Source organism: Nuphar pumila, chromosome 2 (assembly GCF_984573655.1).
Source record: "Nuphar pumila chromosome 2, dmNupPumi1.hap1.1, whole genome shotgun sequence".
Lineage (NCBI taxonomy): Eukaryota > Viridiplantae > Streptophyta > Magnoliopsida > Nymphaeales > Nymphaeaceae > Nuphar > Nuphar pumila.
In genome coordinates, this window is record NC_143250.1 from 34,614,534 (window position 1) to 34,638,319 (window position 23,786).

At 39.6% G+C, this 23,786-nt stretch overlaps 1 protein-coding gene across 1 annotated transcript in view; it reads left to right on the top strand.

Annotated features, from left to right (window-relative positions):
• Window positions 1-23,786, top strand: part of LOC149845223 (D-xylose-proton symporter-like 2) — a 159,814-nt gene that overhangs the window by 22,614 nt on the left and 113,414 nt on the right. The window contains exon 3 of the mRNA XM_089995619.1: window positions 6,775-6,853. Coding sequence (XP_089851745.1) covers window positions 6,775-6,853 — 79 coding nt within the window. The remainder of the gene's footprint in view (window positions 1-6,774; window positions 6,854-23,786) is intronic.

Below are 23,786 nucleotides of genomic sequence, written 5' to 3' on the forward strand. Positions count from 1 at the left end.
TGAAAAGTTTACCTGCATCACCGGTCATGTGAGTTGCTGCCCCAGAGTCAACGAACCAAGTTTCTTATTCATTTTGCTTTAGATTCAATCCCGACAAGGCAGATATTAACAACTCTTTAATCTCTCCACTGTCTTTGGTACTGCTGGACTTCATTTTGGATGTTGCCTGATGGGACTTTCCTTTATTTTTAGGATTATGTCAACAATTCGCCTTGATATGCCCCCTTTGTTGCAAAAGAAGCATGTGGGAATGGGTTTTGATCCCTAAGGGTGGGTGTAGGAAGTAATCCACGTCCCCCGCGTCCATTTTGCCCTTGTCGCCTTCGTCCTCGACCATAAGTCATTTCTGTGACAAAGACCTCTTGGGTATTCATATGAGTGATTATCCTCAGAAAAGCCTTTCAGGGTCATTTCATATTGAATTAATTTAGCACAAAGCTCATCAAAGGTGGGAAGAGCAGGCAAACACAATAATGAAGTAACAATCATGTTATATTCTGATCCCAATCCACTCAAGTTTTGTTGCACCATATCACTGTCGCTCACAACACATCTTATAACTGGAAGTTGATCTGTGATGGTCTTTATCTCGTTTAGATATTCCATGATAGTCATGGAGTCTTTTCTCAGTAGCTGAAATTCTTTCTTGAGAAACTTGTGAATATGTTTGAACCAGTCTCTCCCAAAGTTGCATGATTGTGCTACTGTCAGGAATTGCAATAAGTACCTCTTGAGAGAGCATACCACTGACTGATCTTTCTTTTTCCAGTTGAGATATTCTGCATTTTTGACATAAACAATTGAGATTGCCCCTTTATCATCCTTCTCTTCTCGCGCAATGAATTCCAGTGGAGCTGAAGCGGTTCCATCCAGATGACCTAAGAGACCTTGACTCCTTATAAAAGGAATGATCGGTCTTTTCCAAATCAAGAAGTTTGAGATAGTCAATTTTTCAGAAACAAGCTGATTGAGAAAACTCGAAGAGAGACAAGAGTGGGAAGAATGGGAGGAGTCCATAGCTTAAAAGTTAACAAGGTATTCACTAGATGCACGGTCCACTGCTTGGTCGTCCTTTCTTGTTTTTTTTTTACGGCTGTGAGAGATGCAGGAAAGGGAGCATAACAACTCACGCTGAACATACTTTAATAAATCGCAAATGGAAACTATGCTTGTTCAAGAACAAAGAGTTTCGTGAATATGGAATTTGACAACAAGTGTATTTCATGCACAACGATTAGCAGGCACAACGATTTATAAGCACAACGATTTGTAGGCACAATGATTTGTAGACACAGCGATTTGTAGGCATAACGAATTGTAGACACAACGATTTGTAGGCGCAACAATTTGCGTGATTCAGCAATCAAGAAATATGGTATTCCAGATAGGATATTGATGGATGATCAGATCCGATTGTTTCAGACCAGGTTTGCCAGAAATAGGAATTGCGAGACCAAGAGTATTCACGATCAGATCTGACAGAATGAGGAAGTGTGAGATGGAGAATATGCATGATCAAGAAAATTTGGGATCTGACGCAAGGATTGAATATTTCAGATCTGACGCATGTACACAATTAGATCTGAATATTCAAGACAAACCGTGAGACGAGAATAGAAAGAAGAACTGGGAGAAAGAAGAAATGGAGCCTTTCAGGTCTAACGCAGATTCACGTCAAATCTGAATACTCAGGCGCGAAAAATAGTAGAGGAGTAAATGAAAGAAAGAAGAAGAAGATGGAAGAAAAGTGTGAAAGAAGAAAACCTCTTGATTGGATGCAGGTCGATCTCTCAGGTCAAACCTTCTGGAAACAACTTCGAAGCCCTAGATGAATCTCTGCTTTGATACCATGTTAGATTTCACTAGGATCTGTCACGCGTGAAAAGAGAGATGAAAGAGAAAGGAGGAGCTGCGGCTGTCACGATTTTCAATAATGAAATCGTGACCTAAAACATGTATATATATCCTTCGTTTACAATATGTGTCGGGTCTGATATATTATCCAGACCCAGAATACAAAATAACAAATACAAGTAAAGAATACACAGCCAATACACAAACAAATAGACTTTTTCAGAAACATGCAGCCAAAGGCAACAAACAGCGGACAATGTTGCACCTAAATGTGCAGCATTGGTATGCCTTACAACAACCCAATGAAACCCGGATAAATCACATGTTTAGCACACATATATGCAAGAGAATAACATGCTGAAACTATACTCTGCTGATGCATGATTATACAAAGAAATTACATGTTGGAAAAATACATAGCTTTGCATGTTTACGCAAAGAACTCACATGCTGGAAGATACATGGCTGTGCACAGTCATACCAGCCACTAAATGCAGAATACATCATGCTGGGAATACACGGCTGTGCACAGTTCTAACAGTTTGAAAATGTCTAGAATCAAAGCATAATTTTAACGGATCATGTATTGATGTCCAAGCCAGTTTTGATATGGCTTTAATATAACACAACCATGACAGTCACAAAACATTAAAAGTGCTGAAAACAAAAATGTAATATACGTTGTTATATCTCATAGCAAAAAATCAGTTTCACTTCTTTCCTTTTCACAACCAACGCTTTTTAACACATGTATATACGCTTTTATAGCAGTTTTTGATAAAACAGTTATGATGGTCGTACAATACAATATTATGCAACCTATGATTATGCTAAAAAAAATGAATCTGCTATACATCCTTCAAAAGTTCTATTAACAACCAATGAGTTTCAGCCCATGTAAACATGTCTTAACGACAGTTTTAAAACATAATGTTTCAACCATTATAAACAGCAGTCTGGAATTGCGATAGGTCTGATTTGGATCTCGAAGGACTAAATATATCTCCATCCGGTTTCTCACACACACACACACACACACACACACACACACATATATATATATATATATATATTGGGCCCTACGAATGACATGGTTTGCTTGAGTGCAAAAAAAAAAATTAGCAGATCTGGACCAGATCTACACACCTTTGAAAATCTGCAGATCTGTCCAGATTTATCCATATGCACAGTTGGACAGACCTGTCCATATGCACAATCAGACAGATCTGTCCAGATCTATCCACATGTACAATAGCAGATTTGATTTTTTTTTTTAGTTTTTAAAAATATGCAGAATTAAGAAATATGCAGAAAGATAATACGCAGGATAGATTCAGCTTTAAAGCAGGAAAACTATAAGCATGAGATCAGAAATCGTATATATGCCAAAAAGGAAATCAATGGCTGATTTAACATCATATATATACACAAGCTTAAAAGAATAAAAAAGAAAATAAAAGGAAGGAAAAAATCGACCCACGTATATGTATTCCAATTCAGATTTCTCCCTTTTCCCACTAAAATCTTATATAAACGGGATTTAGACTATTTCTCCCCTTTCTAATCAAGAGGATTTGTACTATCGATTAGAGACGGAAAAGAGTAAACAAATTCGTCGGATGCCCGGAATGGAAGGAGATCCTTCTCCTTCTTCTTCCTTCTTTGCTTCCACTTTTTTCTTTCTCTCTTCTCTCCCATGACTTTTCCTCTCTCTCTCTCTCTCCCTCCCTCTCTCTTTCTTAACCCCTTTTATTTTTTTTGTATTAAATAATGGTTGGGCTCCTCTAGAGGGTGACGCCCCTCTAGAGTCCCCATATGGCTTGGAGATAGAGTTCTACGAGTGTAGAACTCTATCTCTAAACCAGTGTTGTGAAAAGCGTTAAAGCGTAGCGAGGCGCTCCACCAAAAACTAAGGCAAGGCGTAAGTCTCGAGGCGTAAAGCGTAAGCCTGAATTTTTTTTGAAAACTTTAAAAAATTATAAAAATATCTAAAAATACAAATAAATAAATAAATACTTTAGTGATGAAATAACAACCAATAAGAAATATAAAATCTCAAATATGTACTAAAAAATATGAGATTAACATATAAAAGTAACTAAAAACTAATTACATAACTGAAAAATATATGAGATTAACCAACAAAAGTTAAAATATACTAAGAAACTGATTACATAACTGAAATAATTAGAAAATATATGAGATTAACCTACAAAAGTTAAAATATATGAGATTATTCTAAAAAATATGAGATTATTCTAAAAAATATGAGATTAACTTATAAAAGTAACTAAAAAATTGATTACATAATTGGAAAAGATATGAGATTAACCAACAAAAGTTAAAATATACTAAGAAACTGATTACATAACTGGAAAATATGAGATTAACCTACAAAAGTTAAAATATATGAGATTATTCTAAAAAATATGAGATTAACATATAAAAGTGAGATTATTCCAATCCAATCTAGAACCGGTCACATCGAGGTGAGTCATTTTTGAAAAAATGCAATTTTCGGGCCAACCGTAGCTTGAATTTAGAAAAAAATATCAATATTTTTAGAATTTAGAGACATCTAATGATATATTACTTGAATTTTGCCTTTGAATTTCACTTGAATTTAATCTAAATTTCACTTGAATTTCACTCGATTTTAAAGGGAAAAAATAAAAAGTTTTACCAAATCTTAATTGGCTCGTTTAGGTCTTGTCAATGGGTCCTAGGCCAAGCCTAGACTCAGCTGACTCTACCTAAAATCGAGGATTTCTATCAACTTTCAAAGTTCTTCGTCAATTTTTTTAGAAATCTCAAAGTTAAAGTACACGATATTACACTTGCCCTTCTTTGGAGCCTGCTCACACATAAAGTTGTGCATTAAACCAGTGTCTATCAACATGAAAATAGACAACTGACCGATTTTACCTAGCACCCTCATGGTCTGCGGTACCTCCGCACCGGCTAGTGCGTGGTATGAAATCACCCGAGTTAGACAACTCGGTATCGTTGGGTGCTCCATCCTCGACCTTACTATTATATAGGTATAGATTCAGGACCTTGCACTTATGGTCCCTTGTCCATACCTCGTCATAGTGATAATAGAGGCCCTTCTTGCGGCTCTCCTTCATGTGCTCGTGAGAGAGCCGCTTCACCTGAACCTCGGAGTGCGATTCTGTCATACTCCCAGGTTGCGCCAGTTGATTCGTGGCCTGGACAGTAGCTTGCTGAAGAACAGACTCGCGTGAGGGACGAATCGAAGATCTGTTGGAGGTCGGATTCACTGGGGGGCGTGAATCTCTCACTGGACGTCTCGCTGGTATGGGTCCAACGCAAGCTCATCCTGGAGAGTTTCTCCTCGGCCACACGTATCAATTCGAAACATTGCATTAGGGATATGGGCCTCGCTGCCTAGACCTCGATCTGTAGGCTGACTTGTGACCCGCAATAAATGTCTCAATCAACGATTCTTGGGACCATCTGGTAATGAGGTTACTCAACCTTTGCCTGGAAGTCGATGACGCAACCCTGCTGGTGGATCTTGGACAACGTAACATGGTGATTGGTGTAGGCAAACAAATTGAAACATATCACCAGAACTCTAGAAAAGTTCTTCCACGAAGGCGTTTCCAACTGGGTTTCGAGTTAGTAGTACCAACGGATGACCTCCTCCTCCATGTAGACCGAGTCTAATCCAACCTGATCCTCTTTAGGGGTCTTGGTGAGCCTAAAGTACTGCTCAGCTCGGAACAACCAGCTTGTAGGGTCGGCTCTGGTAAATTTTGGGAACTCCAATCAGGGTTGGCGAGCCTTATAGGGTTCGTTGGAGGAACCTGAGCCCTGGCCGCCCGAACTGGATTCCTCGGTCCGTACTAGGGAACGATCGTTCCTCCTTCGATCCTGGTTAGTCTCTAGAAGGGTGAGGATTCGTTGGAATCGTTCGTCCAGTTTTCCATTGAGTATACTCACTTCCTCGTGAAGTCCACCAAGATCCTTTCCATTGAGTATACTCACTTCCTCGTGAAGTCCACCAAGATCCTGGGTCAACTTGGTCATCACCGGCTTGAAGCTCCGTACATAACTCCCCTATCATCTTGTGTGCCTGCATCATGTCTCAGGTATCCTGGATTACAAACGGGTCCAGGACAAAAACGGATTCAAAAAGGGCTTGGGCGCTCAGTGTAGAGACACGGTACTAACAGGGCCTGACGTGGTCATTGGGACCAGGCCTAGGGGGCTCGACTACCAAAGAAACCACGTGGGGGTAGAGGTGCGGTAAACAGTACCGGTAACGCCCAGTGCGCACACAGCCGATTAGGCACGGGGCTACTGCACACAAGGCAGAAACGTCCTGGGGCAATTGTCGAACACCTAGGTTGGTCAGACCCTCTCAAAAGCGTCTAGGTTGCACCAGAATGCAAATCCGGACTTGGTGCGGGCTGGTTGAGATAGAAATTTTCATATTGCGAATTGGAATTTGTTACAGTTATAATGTCGGTGCTGATATGTGTTTTCATTGTGATTCAAGCATTGTTGCTTGTTCCATGAATTTGCAGGGCTTGCAGTTAGGTTTATGTTAATGTATTATTCCCTTAAGATTCTTGCTTATTCAGCCTGTTGGACAAAATCTACAACTCATTGCACTTATGCACCTTTTTGGAAATAAATTCACTCAGACCATTCTTTCTGTTCTGCACGACTCTACTCCCTTCAGCTAAGTGTTTGAGATTCAGGGGCTGCAAATTGGAACTTGTGTATCCTTGGTTCCTGCCAAAAACCTGGTCGGTTGGCAGTACTGAAATTTATTATTTACAAACTCCATCTTGTTCTTTTATGATATTTTACCTTAACAAATTATTGAGTTAATCAATTCCATATTTTATTCTCTGTTCACTGCTTATATAATTTATGGATGTGGTTTAGGTTTTTGTTCCCAGCATTAGGAGGACTATTATATGGTTATGATATTGGTGCTACATCTGGGGCAAGCATTTCTCTTGAGGTACACTTCGCTGTGGCATAACCTACAAGTTTTCCATGTTATGTAGTATGGTTCTGCTTTACAACTTAAATACACTGTAGCTGGTTAACTATTGTTGTTTTTTGAATTTTAATATGGCATCTTTTTGTTTCTGTTCAGTTGCAAGAGGTTGAGTGTTTCAATTTTGTTTTTACATGATTAGGGATGACCCCACCTTTTGAATTCTCGTCTGGACTTGTACTCTTATTTAAAATATTTATGAGGTACATCTTTTTCATGAATTGCTGTTCTAAATGTAATGAAAAATACAAAAACAAGTACACAAAACAAAACTTCCTAAGAGCAAGAAGACAACAAAAATGTGTACAAATACAAGGCCACAAGGGGCAATATACATAAGCCACTAAGCCCAAGAACAAGAGTTCAAGAACATACACAAGCACAAGCCACTAAAGGGCAAGAGACAATAATAAAAAATATTATTTTATTTAACTTGAAATGCTCAAGAGAAGCATAAGTTCAAAGGGGAATCATCCCCAATATACATACAAGTGAAGGGAGAGAAAATATACAAAGAAAGAGAGAGATGGCTGTTAGCTATGTTTAACAGCTAGCTAACTAATCGTTGGACCTAGCCCAACGGCTAGCCAGCAAAATACAGAAATACCCTTGAAGGGCATAAAAAATAGAACAAATAAAAATAAAAAATACATAAAAGATTCCTAAATACAATATAAAAAATGTATATATAATATATATATATATATACACACACATAAAGATAATATATATGTATATACATATGTATATATTTAACACCCCGTCTCAAACTTACAGTGTAATCACCGAAAGTTTATTGAGAAGAATCATAAAACTAGGTGAAGGCAATGCCTTGGTGAAGGAATCGTCCAACAGATATTTTGACTTGACATACAACAACTCAATTGTCCCTCTAAGGTACTCTTCATGAACATAGTGACAAACCATCTTTATATGCTTGGTGCGCCCATGGAAGGTACCCACAAAGGGGTACACGAGAAGGCTCTCATAATTCTCAATTTAATATTTTATTAATACCAAGTATGCAAAACAAAACATACTAGTCTAAGTCACACAGACTCGGCTAGGGAGGTGCCGCACCCGAGTCGACACGCCCCGACACGGGTGCAAACACGGGTGTGACTTCGGACTCGGCCTGGACTCGGTCAACGCTGAGTCCGTCCACATTTTGGACTCGGTCAACTTTGACCGAGTCCAAAAATGTCCATTTGTCCCTAAAAAAATGATTTTTTTATATTTTTTATTCAAAAAAAAATATAAAGAGTGCACAATGCACAATGCTGCAGTCACAGACTGTGCACAATCACAGACTGTGTTGTGTCTGTGCACTTTTTAAAAAAATAAAAATAATAACTGTGACTATGCACAGACACAGTCACAGACTGTGTTGTGTCTGTGCACTTTTTTAAAAAATAATAATAATAAGTGTGACTGTGCACAGTCATAGACACAGACTGTGTTGTGTCTGTGCACTTTTTAAAATAATAATATATATATATATATATATATATATATATATATATATATATATATATATATATATATATATATATATATATATATATATATATATATATATATATATATATATATATATATATATATATATATATATATAGCTGAGTCCCCGTGTCCAAAAATTTTAAAATTGTGCCGCACCTGCACCCGCACCCGCACCCGCACCCGCACCCGCACCCGCACCCACACCCATGTGACATAGATAATAGTTAAATGCAAAAACATGCAAGATAATGTTCATTGAAGGATTATGAGACTAAGAAGCAACACAATTACATAACTATTTTTAAAAACATTCATAAAAGTGATAACTCCCATAAGAAGAATTCATGCTCAATTATATATCAATTCAAATTTTAAAAATAACAAGGTATCCATGAGATCACGAAGATCTTAACCACATATAACTTTTAATATTTCATAAAAGTAGTCAGCCCAAATCTCTCCAAGAGTCCTTGGCAATGTTGTGAAAAGCGTTTAGGCGTAGCGTAGTGCTCCACCAAATAATGAAGCGAGGAGTAAAGCGTAAGCCTCAAATTTTTTTTTGACTTAAAAAAAATATTTAAAAATATCTACAAATACATAAATTTTCCAACTGAAAAAATTACATATAAGAAAAGACTAAAACAAAGAATCAATTACAATTTAGAGTTATAAAAACAAACAAATGAACAATCAATTACAATTACATACAAAAACACAAATAAGGAGATGATGAACCTTTTCCAGCTTACGTATTTTACTACTTTATACTATTGCTTGCAAGAGATGTAAAACAATAATCAAAAGTTTACAAATAGCCTCAATCAACTCATACGAAAAAATAAATCCAATAGCCAGGGAAAAGATTCATGACTTTCTGGATTAAAACTTTAGTTACAGATTTGCTAACCATAATAGCTGTAACAGAAAGTTAGATCCTCACAATTTGTTGATAAGTGTAAAACAAAAAAGCTCAAATAGCAATCGGCAATGAGTATAGGAAAATTCTATAACCTTAGCATCAAATGAAAAGTTACTTTTCCAAGGTCCAAACAATAGAACATATGCTATGTCACATGGGTGCGGGTACGGGTGCGACACGAGTGTGGCGCAATTTCAAAATTTTTGGGCACGAAGACTCGGCTATATATATATATATTAAATATATATAAAATTATATATAACAATAAATTAACACATAAAGATTGTAAATTTTACAGCAAAAATAAAAAAGTAATTCTTAACAACACAAACCTACCAAAATATAACACATAAAGAAGCTTGTGAGTGTGAAAGATGCACAAGGAACCTTACAGTTGAGCTGTTAACACCGAGTAGGGACACAATTCTACTGCGGCAAAGAGAAAGCAAACACAAAGACCCCAAAAGGCACCAACTTGGCAAGAACGAGGCAGGGGGTGATGAGTTGTGGAGCTTGATTCAGATTTTTGCCCTTACAGGAGGGGGGGGGGCTCTCCCCGGCGTAGGTCCCGCTGCGCGGTCAGCGGGCAGGGGGGGGGGGGGCTTAGGGGGGCAGCGCCCCCCAAAGATTTTTTTGGGCTTATGTTTGAGAAACTGAGGCAGGGGGCGGAGCCCCCTACCTGAACACATCTGAGGCAGGGAGCAACCCCTTGCTGGAAAATACATCTGATGCAGGGGAGCCCCCCGCCGGAAAACAAGGAGGAAGGGGGAGCCCCTTGCCGGACGAAGAGTAAGAAGAACGAAAGAGGGAGGAGGCATACCTGAGACCGGTGGTTGACGTTGCCTGTGGCTACGGTCCTCGGGGTCTGGGTCACCGGCATGACTGCAGGGGATGAAGACCGGATGGCTGGGGGGAGGCATAGATCGACAGGGTAAGCCCCTCCCCCTGTCGTAAACCCTTCTTTAGGGTTCGGCCCTGACGTAGGTAACATTTTGGATTTGGGTCTGGATCCTGACCCGACCCAGATCCAAAACGAGTTTGAAAATGGACCTTTATAGACTTGGTCAAAGTTGACCGAATCTATAAAGTGGACGGACTCGGCCCAGGTGCGTTGACCGAGTCCGACACCTGTTGACCGAGTCTGCTTTGTGTCCGAAGTCGCACCTGTGTCGGGACGTGTCGACGCGGGTGCGTCACCTCCCCAACCGAGTCCGTGTGACATAGAACATATGTTAAATGCTTCTAGAACTGAAAAACTCAGTTGCACTAAAGACTAACCTAAATAGGTACACAAAAGAAATAGCAATAATAACACACAACAATAGCTAAAGAATGAGCAAGGATCATGCAAAATATTTTCCTACAAACTAACTTTGCTAATGAGATATACATCAAACATACCATGATAATCATAAAAGACCATAAAAAACTTAGAGGTAAAGAATTATTCAACAAGTCTGTCTATGCACGCTTTCACAGAATTATTCAACAAAAATGAAGAGGGGAGAAAGAAGAAGAAGAAGAAGAAGAAGAAGAAGAAGAAGAAGAAGAAGAAGAAGAAGAAGAGCGAGACACAAGAGCGAGGGGGAGTAGAGAAGCGAGAGACAAAATGTAGACAAAGAGAGAGGGAGTCTAGCACAGGAGGGAGAGATGAGAGAGAGGGAGGATCGAGAAGCGAGAAAGGAGGGAGAGATGAGAAGCGAGAGGAGTGAGAGAAAGATGAGAGGCCCCACCCTAATAAGGGTTGGTCTCGCCCCCAAATTTGAGTCAAATGAGGGCTTAAGCCCCCATTTGACCTGAATTAAATGAGCACCTCAGAGTAAGGCACACCTTTCCTTGAGGCGTACACCTCATAACTCATGAGGCGTGCACCTCAGACTCAATTCACTATGTTAGTGCGCCTGTAACGACCCCAACTCCTTCCTCTTTTAAAATGCATTTTTTTTCAATGCGGAAACCTTCCCAAGGATCTGGGGTCCTCATAGTTCCACTTTCCATTGGATATCCCATCACCAAAAATGAACTGACAATCACCATCCATGAGTAGCAACACCAACCCTTTATTTATGAACCGAAGTAAATTGTTATTACCATGCTTTATACAACTAAAGAGTACAAGAACTGAAGATAACAATGAAGCCAAGAACCAAAAAGAGAACTACTCTGCCACTGCCGAAAGTGTCTAACCCAAAATGTGACCCTCGTCCATCCTTAGTGAACAATCCATCCCTCACTGCTCACCATTTCTTGTAAAAACCAACAAAGTAGAGGGGTCAGAACAAAAATTCTGAGCACAACTACTTCAAGGAAATTAGGTGGGACAAAGAACATGAATAAGATTTCATATGTTGATTTGAGTGAGTGCAGATACAACAAATGTGCAAAATCTGACTATGCATATATATGACAGATTACATATACTCACAACTAAAGAACAATAAGGCAGTAACACATAGCAATAACAAAACCTTTCAACATGCTTTTAAGAAATGAATTTCATACCTTTACCCTATCATGAACTAGAAATCATTTCAAATTATGCATGACCTAGTGCAGAGAAGGAAAAATGCATGATTTCCTTATTATCTTACCTTTAAGTTTTATTTTCCTTTCCATATGCATGCCCTTATTTAATGCATACATTTTTAAGTTCATCTTTTTAATTTTCATTGCCCGCGGATACACCAAACAGGTAAAATCCCCGAGGTTAAGCAGGTTCTCAGGGTAGCTTAGCACACAATTTGTATTTTATTACTGGGTTTCAAACTTAATTATCGACCGAATCACCTTCGGAACATTAGACCTCCACATCTAATGTCGGGGACACAAGGGATACCCCACTGTTAAAACATATGTAATAGTACCATAATACCCGATAGGGGTATTGTAATATCCGGAAGAATTATGGCATATTTAGTCGATTTGGGTCTAGGACCCGATATCCGGACCCATAAAGGAATCAATAAATAGGTGTAAAATTCGGATTTTTATAATAAATCTAATTAGGAAAATGCTGAGGTATTAGGGTCAGATCCACAGTTGGACCCGCAAGGATCCAACTGAGAATCCATTAGCCCAGAAAGACCCGGATCCATGCACATGTTGGATCGGGTGTTACGGGTCGCAGGGTTTGGACCCGGATCCGAGTGCAAGCCTTATGAAACAAAAATCAAGAATCGTGCCTCAAGCACGATTCTTGCATTTCAAGAAGGCGAGAAAGGTGAAAGGGGGAGGTTACGCCGAACGTAACCAACCCCTCTTTTCTCGGAAGGAGGTGGAAAGGGGGGGAGCTCGGCATTTAAAAAGGAGGGGAAGCCCCCACATCCAGGTTTTTGTTTCCCCCACTCGACCTCCCTCCCTCTCACGACCGGTGCGCACACAGTGGAGGAAGGAGCCCTTCACGGCAGGAGCTTCGACCCTCTGCACCTGTCAAGGCTTGCGAAGATCTTCCCTCACGGCAGTAGGGGGGAAACACGATCGGCCTGCACCTCTTCACGCCGGAAGCCACCAGCCGCCGGAAATCACCGTAAAAAGGTACGGCTATTCTCGGAAATGGGTGAGGGATCGAACGTGGGTTCGATCTTGTATGAGGGTTTGAGGGTAGGGTTTGGGGGTTTACATTAGCCCTAAACCTAAAACCCCAAATCGGTGAGATTGGGGTTTCGGATCTTCCATGTGAGGGGTTATGGGGATAGGATTTCGGGCTGTTACGGGGTTTTTTTCTTTCAAGAAATGAAAAGAGGGGTTTAGGGGTAACGATCCGGGTTGGGGAATAAGGCTGGTCCAACCCTAAACCCTAGGATTTTCATTTTTGCCGACATGGGATCAGTGAAGGGCGAAGACAGCCGGTTACGGCAGTCCAGTTCTTGCTTGGAATACCCCGGATTTGGGGATTCTTTAGCCTGGAAATCGATGAGCACAGGCTGGGTGTGTGTGAGTGCGTTAAGCTAGGGGTTTTTGCTATATCTCGTGTGCTCTAATTTGTAGTAGATTACGCTATATATAACCTGTTATTTTCTTTGGTATTCTGAAAATATTTGCTTAGAATATAACATGGAAATGGTAGTTTAAAAGTTGAAAAATTAGATGAAGTTGAGGGTGTATTTAGATCATGATTCTTGCCATTAACTCGATGAAGTTAAATATGTTATTGCTGCATGCATGAGAATTTTGCTATGTCTGAATTTACACATTTGTATTCTTGAAATTTAGAGAAAATAATGGAAGATTATGGTTGCTATGTCAAATCTGTTATCCTATAATAGAAAAGGGTGGGTATAAGGGTTGCACAGATGTTGTAACAGGCAGGACAGCAGCCTGACCGTTGGATACCTTTAATGGGTACCGATGGCTGCCCTTATTAGCATTTTTTTTATGCTACTATTGTCTCTTCACAGTCGGCTACTAATGGTGTTTTCTTCGTTATAGAGCCACCAGCCGTAGGGGAATGGACTGTTTGTTCTTTTCTTTCTTTTTATGATAATATGTGTGCAGTAACATGCTCAGGGGATGTGCTGGATGATCTCATCTAGCTAGTCCAGCCCACAGTCTAAGTAATGTGGACTACTTAGACAGTAGGACGAAAGGCCGAGTGTGGCAAGCCTAACTACTTCTTATAGTAGGTGCTGGGATTTTACACCATTCTGATGGATGGATGAATGATAGCATTTCATTTCATGATATTTAAATGTGAGCTTGGTTAGTATACTGCTGTTTGTCTTAATCATGAATGCTTGTTGAAATATGTGGCATGTTACATGGAAGTATGTATTGTTTAAAGTCTCATATGCATATATGGATCAATGTGGGTTTTAAAATGTGATATCATGCATGGATTGTTGTCATGAATTTATGATCGATGGATGAATGCATAAGAGGTAGGGGGTGTCATAGAGACACTTGTACATGGATAGTACATGCATATGGTGTGGTAATTTGTGCACTTTATTAAGAAAGTTGGTTTTGTTTCCACATTGGCTGCATCACTTACACAACGTAAGATGGTGGTATACAACTACACTGTTCACAGGGTATTCGTGGGCGGGAGTCCCGTATGAGTTCTCGCAGGGGTGTATGCGAGCTTTACACTTCACTTTCGCATAGGGTGTTGCAGAATTTAGAACTGAATTAAATAAAAACATAATACAGAACAGTATAACTTTTGATCTGAGGTCTTCCATCTGGAGAATGGAGATCTTAGAGTTTCCAGTCCTGGGGAGGCTGTGAGGATACAAAAAACTCCGTGTGCGTGAATCTTTGGTCCCCAGAACCCGATATGGAGGTTCTTTCTCCTGGCCACGGTTTTAGGGAGAACCCGCCACTTTACCCGGGAGTGGTGGTGTTGGTCACAGCTGTGAATTTGTTTGGTACCAAAGGAAATGGCACTTGTGGGCGTGAAGTGTCCCTTGTGTCCCCGACATTAGATGGGGAGGTCTAATGTTACGAGGGTGACTCGGTCGAGGGCTAGGTTGGGACCCAGTAATAAAATACCAATTTGTGTGCTAATCTACCCTGGGAACCTACTTGACCTCGGGGTTTTTACCCGTTTGGTGTATCCGCGGGCGATGGAAATTTAAAAGAGAAATTTTAAAGTTGTATGCATTAAATAAGGTCATGCATATGGAAAGAAAACTCAAATGTAAATGTATGATAATAAGGAAGTCATGCATTTTCTTCTTTGCACTATGTCATGCATCAATTGAAATGATCTCTAGTTCATGATATGGTAAATGTATGCAATTCAATTCTTAAAAGCATGTTGAAATGTTTTATTATTGCTATGTATTACTGTCTTACTGTCCTTTAGCCGTGAGTATGAAAAATCTGTTACACTTATGCATGATTGGATGTTGCATGTTGGTTGTATCTGCACTCACTCAAACCAACATATGAAATCTTACTCATGATCTTTGTCTCACCTAATTTCCTTGAATTAGTAGTGCTCAGAATTTTGTTCTGACCCTTCTACTTCGTTGATTTTACAGGAAATGGAGAGCAGTGAGAGATGAGCTGTTCACTATGGATGGACGAGGTTCACATTTTGAGTTGGATAGTTCGGCAGTGGCACAGGGATTTTATGTTTGTTTTTGACTCCATGGTTCTTTTCAATTCTTGTACTCTTTGATTGTATGAAGAATGGTAATAACAATTTACTTCGGTTCATAAATAAATGGTTGGTGTTGCTACTCATTGATGATGATTGTCAGTACTTTGTGGTGATGGGATATCCAATGGAAAGTGGAACTGTGAGGACCCCAGATCCTTGGGAAGGTTTCTATAAAAAAAAATAAAAAATTTCTTGCATTTTTGAAAAGGAAGAAGTTGGGGTCGTTACAGGTATTATGGTCATTTCACAAAGTACCCCATAGGGGTACTTATTTTGTTTCTCTTATTTCACTATTTTTTATTTTTCTTTTTATTTTTAAATTTGTATTTTTTGGATACCGAAAAGGGGCCCCACAATGGAGTCGTTGGGGCCCCCAACGGTCACATATGTGACCGTTGGGGGCTCCCAACGACTCTATTGGGAGCCCCTTTGGTCTCCTTTTCTTATAAATAGGGGGAACCCCCCATGTATATTGTATTGCTCTTGAGAGCTCCTCTTCAATAATAGTGATATTATTTTTCATGTGTGTAGCCTTTTTATAAGGCCCTTTGTATATCCCTTAGTGGATTTCCTCTCTTGTGCTTGTTGCACTTGTCCGTGTGGGACATAGTGAATGCTTTAGCATTCTTGGTTTCTTCCGCTTATTTCATTACACCCACTCCCACAAGTGCCACTTCCTTGGTACCAAACAAACTCACAACTTTGACAAACACATCACTCCCGGGTAAAATGACAGACTCTCTCTAAAACCATGGCCAGGAGAAAGAATCTTCATATCAGGTTCTGGAGACCAAATTTACACACACAGAGTTTTTGTATCCTCACAGTCTCCCTAGGACTGGAATTCTAAGATCTCCATTCTCCAGATGGAATACCCCAGATCAAAAGTTACACTGTTCTTTATTATGTTTTTATTAAATTCAGTTCTTTAAGACTGCAACACCCTATGTAAAAGTAAAGTGAAAAGCTCGCATCCACCCCTGCGAGAACTCGTATGAGACTCCCGCCCACGAGTACCATATGAACATTGTAGTAGTGTGCCATACCATCTTATGTTGTGTAAGTGATGCAGTCAATGTGAAAACAAAACCTTCTTAACAATGTGCATGAGTTATCACACCCATATGCATGTACCATCCATGTACAAGTGTTTCCCTGACACCACCTATCACTTATGCATTCATCCATCATTCATAAGTTCATGAGAACAATCCATGCATGATATCACATTTTAAACACACATTGATCCCATATATGCACATGAGGATGTTAACCAATGCATGCCTTCATGTAACATTCCACATGTTCAACAAACATTCATGCTTAACACAAACATCAATATTCTAATCATGCTCACATTTAAATATCATGAAATGCAATGTTATCATTCATCCATCACCGACAAATGTGTAAATTCCAGCACCTACTAGGAGGAGTGGTCGGGCTTACCAATCCTGGGCCCTCATCCTACTGTCTAAATAGTCCATACTGTTTAGACTGCCGTCTGGACTAGCTGGAGTGGATCATCCAGCAAATCCACCGATCATGCTAAACTGCATACACCTTCATAAAGAGAGAAAAGAAACAAACACTCTGTTCACCTACGACTGAGGGTCTATACAACAAAAGAAAGACACCTTCATAAAGAGAGAAAAGAAACAAACACTCTAGCAGCTGATTATGAAGGAACAGTAACAACATTAGGAATAATGGTGACAATGGCAACCATAGGTACTCAGTCCGTGTGTCCAACACATCAGGCTGCTGTTATGCCTGCTACAACATTAGTGGAGCCTCTGCACCTACCTATTTCTTTTTATAAAAAAACTTTATCCATGTTCAACATTGAAACAACCCAAAGAAAGTGGATTTCTAACTATATCATTCCCAAGCAGGATTCTGTTGAGGGCCATACAGATTTCCCCTTCTTTCTTTTTTTTTTGTTACAATATGATACACAGATTGAAACAACAACCACAATCTTCCATCGGTTCTTTGATTTCAAGAATTCAATATTTAAGTTTAGAAACAACAAGATTTCATGCGTGTAGCAATAACAAGAATCAATCCCACAACCAAGGTTTTCAGGTGAATAGCAAGAATCAAGATCTAAATCCACACGCAAGATCATCGAGTTTCCTGATTTTAAATTACCATTACCACATTATATTCAAGAATAGACAATTGCAGATAAACCAGAGAAAAATCATGGTATGTATACCGTAATCTACTACTAACAGGGTACGAAATTTCAACAAAATCTCTAGATCAAAACACCCTATACTCATCCAACCGGTGTTCATCGATTTCCAGCTAGAGAACCCCCAAATCTGGGATATTCCAAGCAAGAAACTGGGGCTTTCGTGACCGACTGTCTACACCCTTCACTGACCCCATGTCGGCCTAATTTGGGAACCTTAGGGTTTAGGGTTGGACCGACATCGTTCCCCAACGAAGATCGCTACCCCTAAACACCCCCCATGATTTCTTGGAAAACACGAATAATAACCTGAAATAATATTCCCGTGGCCTCTCTTCTCAAACCCTCATACAAGATCGAACCCATGTTCTATCCCTCACCCAAATCCAAGAATACCCGTACCTTTTTACGGTGATTTTCCGGTGCCCGGAGGCTGTCGTCGCTGAGAGATGCAGACTAATGGCGTTCCTCCTTACTGTCGTGAAGGGAGATGCTCGCAAGACCCTTGACAGGTGCGGATGGCCGAAGCTCTGCTGCTGATGGGCTCCTTCCTCTAGCGTGCGCACCAATCGTCAGAACGAGAGGGAGGGAGACTGAGTGAGAGAGAACAAAAGGCTAACTGAGGGGATTTCTCCCCTTTTGTACCGAGCTCCCCCTTCCCTCCTTCCAAAAAACGAGGGGTTGGTTACGCTCTCCGTAACCCCCTTTCACCCTCTCTGGTTTCTTGAACGCAGGAATCGTGCTTAGGGCACGATTCTTTCTCTCACGTATATTAAAAATCGTACTCGGGTCCGGGTCCAAACCCCGCGACCTGTAATACCCAATCCACACATATGCATGGATCTGGGTCTCCCTGAACTAACGGATCCTCAGTTGGATCCTTGTGGGTCCAACTGTGGGTCCGACCCTAAGACCAAAGATTTTTTTATTAACTAATACTTAATTATTTATTTAATTAAAAATTATTATTATAAGTATAATTTAACACCCATTTATTGATTTCTTTACGGATTGGATATCGGGTCCTAGACCCAATTCAATTAAATGTACCTATTCCTTCCGGGTATTAACAACATTGCTTTTTTGTAGTTAGATGGTTCATGATATGAATGAATTGCTAGAAGGCAAGCCTTATAGTTTGGAGAAAGGGATTCATAAGAGACAAACCTATTTGGAAGCCTATATATTCGTTCAGATCTTCTAACGCTAGATTCTTCAACATTTGTTGATTGTTTATACCTTTCAAAAGCACATCGATGCTCCCCATTATCTCGTCTAGAGTATTGTAAGAGATTATGAGTTGGTTCTCTTTCTTTATTTGATTCATTAATAGACTTAAAATTATCAATATCATTATTATCAATAATTTCATTATTTGATTTAGGTAACAAATCAAATAAAAAGGCATACTCAGATTCTTCCTTAGGTTTTTCAAAATCAAATCCATTTTCTTTTTCAAGAAATGTTACATTTCTAGAGACATAAAGTTTATCATTTGTTGTATCATAACATTGATAGCCTTTTTGATTTTTGACATATCCAAGAAAAACACATTTTATAGCTTTAGGAGAGAGTTTGCTATATTTTTCAAGAAGCACAAAACATTTACATCCAAATACCCTTAGTCTATTCAAATCGAGAGAGATTTTAAAAAGCTTTTCAATAGGGGATTTGTTTTTCAAAGTTTGAGAAGACATTCTATTTATTAAATATACCACAGCGAGAGCAACTTTGGCCCAATTTTTTTTTGGAATTTCCTTTGAAATGAGTTGGCTCCTAGTAGTTTTAATAATGTGTCGATGCTTTCTTTCGAAAATACTGTTTTGTTGGGAGGTCCTAGCACAAGATTTTTGGTGTAAAATACCATGAGTTTTTAGATAGAATTGAAATTCATTCGAAAGAAACTCTCCTCCTGAGTTAGAGCGGAAGACTTTAATATTTGTTTTAAATTATTTTTTAACTAGATTATGAAAAATTTTAAAACACAAAAAACTTTGGATTTGAGTTTAAGTATATCCAAGTATGTCTACTAAAATCATCTATGAATGTAATATAATATGAATAACCTTCTTTTGACATAACGGGAGCGGAACCTCCGTACATCTGAATGCACTAATTCAAAGATTTCATTAGTCAATGAGGTTCTAAATCCAAAAGGCATCATTTGCATTTTTCCAGGTATACAATCTTCACATATAAGTTCTTTATCCTTACAAAATGAAAATGAGATAATTTGGATATACTTGTGTAACGACCCCAACTCCTATCTTCGAAAAATGCGATTTTTTTTTTTGATTTCTAAGAGTCGCGGAAAACTTCCCAAAGACCTGGGGTCCCTACAGTTCCAATTTCAGTTGGATAACCACACACCACAAAGCAACTTACATTTATCAATCATAACTAATCCATTGAACTCTTTTATTAATGAATCAACAAGAGTAATATGTTCCATGTCAAAAGTGAAATATCAAATTGCAGGAAATCAGAAGAACTAAAAGAAAATAACAGTAGAGCCACTCTGTCCGTAAGTGAAGCCGTCTGAAACAAATGTGACCCTCGTATCTCTCAGAAGCGAGTCGACTTCACTGATCACCTGTGCCTGGGAAAAACCAATAAAATAAGAGGGTCAGAAATCCGAAGGATTCTGCGTACAGGTTTCCCTAATGAATCAAATAAGAAAAAGAGCACAAATAAGATCCATGTAATAATTTGAGGAATACGATTATAATCAATTCCTAAGTCAATTAACCATTCATGCATAATTAAACATTTAACAGGAGGGAACACGAAATATGTAACATTGATCACAACTTAATCAATAAGGCAATTAAAGGTAAAAGAGGTCAACATCATACAATGATCAATATAAACAACCAAGTGAACAGGTAAACATGCATGAACTAATGCATAGCAAGAATATGCATGATTTATGTGCAATGCATGAACCATTTATTATCTTCCATTTAAGTTTTCCTCTTTCCATATGCATGTCCTATTAAATGCACACATCCTTGAGTTCCTCTTTTTAATTACAGTAGCCCGCGGATACACCAAACGGGTACAAACCCCGAGGTCAAGTAGGGTTCCCAGGGTAACTTTACACAAAATTTGTATTTTATTACCGGGTTCCAAACTTAGCCCTCGACCGATATCAGGAAACAACACCATCAATCAGAACCTTGGAAAACAGCATCCAAAGTCGGGGACACCAGGGAAAACAGCATCCACTGACGCCACTTTCTTGGTATACTAAAACAAACTCACAACTGTGACTAACACACCACTCCCGGGTAAAGTGGCGGATTCTCCCTAAAACCGTGGCCAGGAGAAGAACCTCAATATCGAGTTCAGGGGCAACAAAACGCACACAGAGTTTTTGTATCCTCACGGTTTTCCCTAAACCGCAATATCCAAGATTCCCACGCTAAAGCAGGGACATCAAAGAGAAAGTGAATTACACTGTTCTTTACTTTCTTTTATCTGGTTATTAATTCATTTCCTTTACATTTGCAAATTTACATGCAAAATTAATAACATAAGCTTGCACATCAGCATGCTAAGTTTTTTCACGGGACCACAGCCCGTGATCACATAGAACAGTGTGGTAAAACAATAATATCACCTTTGATTTGTTGCAATGCATAAAAAATAATTAAAATAGAGAACAACTGGTTCTCGAGGCTCACCCAGCCCCTGATGATCCAATTGACCATCAATGCATTCATAAGCAAAAATCATGAATCGCATGCCTCCACGCATTATTTTTCACATGCTTTTCAGTGCTCATTTGTGTATACAAATTTTTGGTGCATAAAACAATAAATTTATAAACATATGCATGAGTTCGCACATGTACAAGTTAAAGATGCATGCTTCCATTAAATGCTTTCATTCCATACACATGCTCATATCCCATGTATGATTTTATTTAACCTATGCATTCATGTCAATGCATGCTTTAACGTACATGTTCATGTCACATACACACTTTGATGGAATTACACATCTTAATCAGCATGTGAACATTCAAGTGGTGGTGCACGTGTCAATACATCAAGTTAGTGTGCGATATGCATAAGATGTAGCTTTGTACCAAATACTTTAATTTTAGCTTAATGTGTGAGATGCATGGAAACAAAACATGTCATGCTCTTACACACATAGGTCTGCATATCAGGTAAGCATAAATATGAAAATTTCAAGAACTGAACCTTACACAAGCTAATCTAACTCAGCCTAAAATATTTTAGTTTAAGCCTTGGCAAACAGCCTGTATGATAACAACCGAAAACATTTACATGTTTAGCTAAATTATGATAACACCCCTAACGTTTGTGTCATACCGATTACATGGGTGTATTGCTAACAATCTTTGCACGTCCATATGCCTCTTAATCACCGTGTAAATAGGTATGACAGGATGCATGACATAAATCCATTATGCTACTAAGAAATTTAACAATTATGAAGCAAATGACCACTTACACATGAATATTGTAAAAACCGAAAAATGTTGCTACTAAATTTTTTATTTATCTTATAAAATATTTCAAAAAAATAAAATAGGCAATTTGGGCCTAGATCCACATTTCGGATCTAGGACCCATAAAGGGGCAAGCAGTTATAAATAGTGTCAACCAAAAAGGAAATAAAAATAATAAAATAAACTTTTTTTTTATAAGGTTAATCTGGGGATCCCCAGTTGGATCCATTTGGATCCAACTGTGGATCCATATCATTGGGGTTGGCTTACGGGTCTCGGGTCCGGACCCGAGCCGAGCCTTGTGTAACAGGGCTTATAAGTGTAAGGGGCAATCCGATAAGGGTTGCCCGATAAAATCTGAAAAAAAAAAGTAGAAGAAGGGGCAACCCGATAAGGGTTGCCCGATAAGTCTGGAGCAAAAGAGGGACTCAGAGGTTAGGGTTCTGAGAGAGAACCCTAACGGTATCGCATGGGGGAGGAGGCCTTGAGGTGCAGCCGCCGGCGGGAGGTTCGGCCCCGACCTTGTCGGGCTATCCCTTTCAAAAGCAGGGGGGGGCTCTCGGGTGGGTTTCCCCCTCTCGCTTTTTGTTTCCCCAAAGATCTCTCTCTCTCTCTCTCTCTCTCTCTCTCTCTCGCTGTGTGTGCGCACGCCGGAGGAAGGAGCCCATCACCGGCCAACCACAGGCGTCAAGGGCCCCTCGAGCATCTCCCTTCACGGCGGTTGGAAGGAGCGTCACCAGTCGGCACCCCTCTGCGACAGCCGTCTCCGGCCACCGGAAAATCACCGTAAGAGGTACGGGTCCCCTCTCATGGAAATGGATGAGAAATCGAAACCCTGGTTCGATTTTGTGTTTTTCCTTAGGATGGAAACCCTGAAAAATAAAAATAAAGGGGATTTGGGGTCATCACTTTAGTTGATGGTGGTAGGCGACAGGCCCAGCCGACGCAGTCGGCTGGGCGTGGTGTTAGTTTTGGCAGGGACCCAACCGACCCGGTTGGTTGGGTACAGGTGCTGGTTGTGGCAAGGCCAGGGCAGGCCCAACCGACTCAGTCAATCGGCTGGGTGTTGGCCTGGGATCTCAGGTAAAGCAAAAAAAAAACAAAAAAAAACAAAAAAAAAAACAAGGGGTTTTAGGTTCAGTATTCTGATGTTCTTGCTTGGCATTGATAAGTGCATTGACATCTTTGACTCGAATGTGACGTTAGTCATTTCTTTTTTTGTATGTTTCATAAATTTGATCAGCCTGTGCATGTTTTTCAATAGTGATAATTTTTGTTTGTCTGTAAAGGAAAAATTTGGAATTGTGGGCTTACGTTAAGAAACTTTCTTAAGGGGCTATGGGCTGGGTATCGGTAGTGGGATTCCTTTTATGTTAGGACCCATGGATAAAACCCTGTGTAGCTTCTTGCATATTCTGGAATAGTCTAAATGGAAGTAGGGGGAGAACTCTACATATGATTAGGGACACATCCGTGTCGGGTTCACGCTGAGTTGTTCCACCAAGTAATGGGTGTTTATGAACCTATGTTGGATTGCCTTTTCACAATGCAGCTTGTGCTTTGTTTAAGACTTCAAGTGTGTATATTGGCCTGCTTATTTTTACCTTGTTGTCGTGGGCTGAGATCACACTAGGCTGATAGTACAGTTCATGTTCTTTCAGGATGGAGTTTCGCTTGAGATGG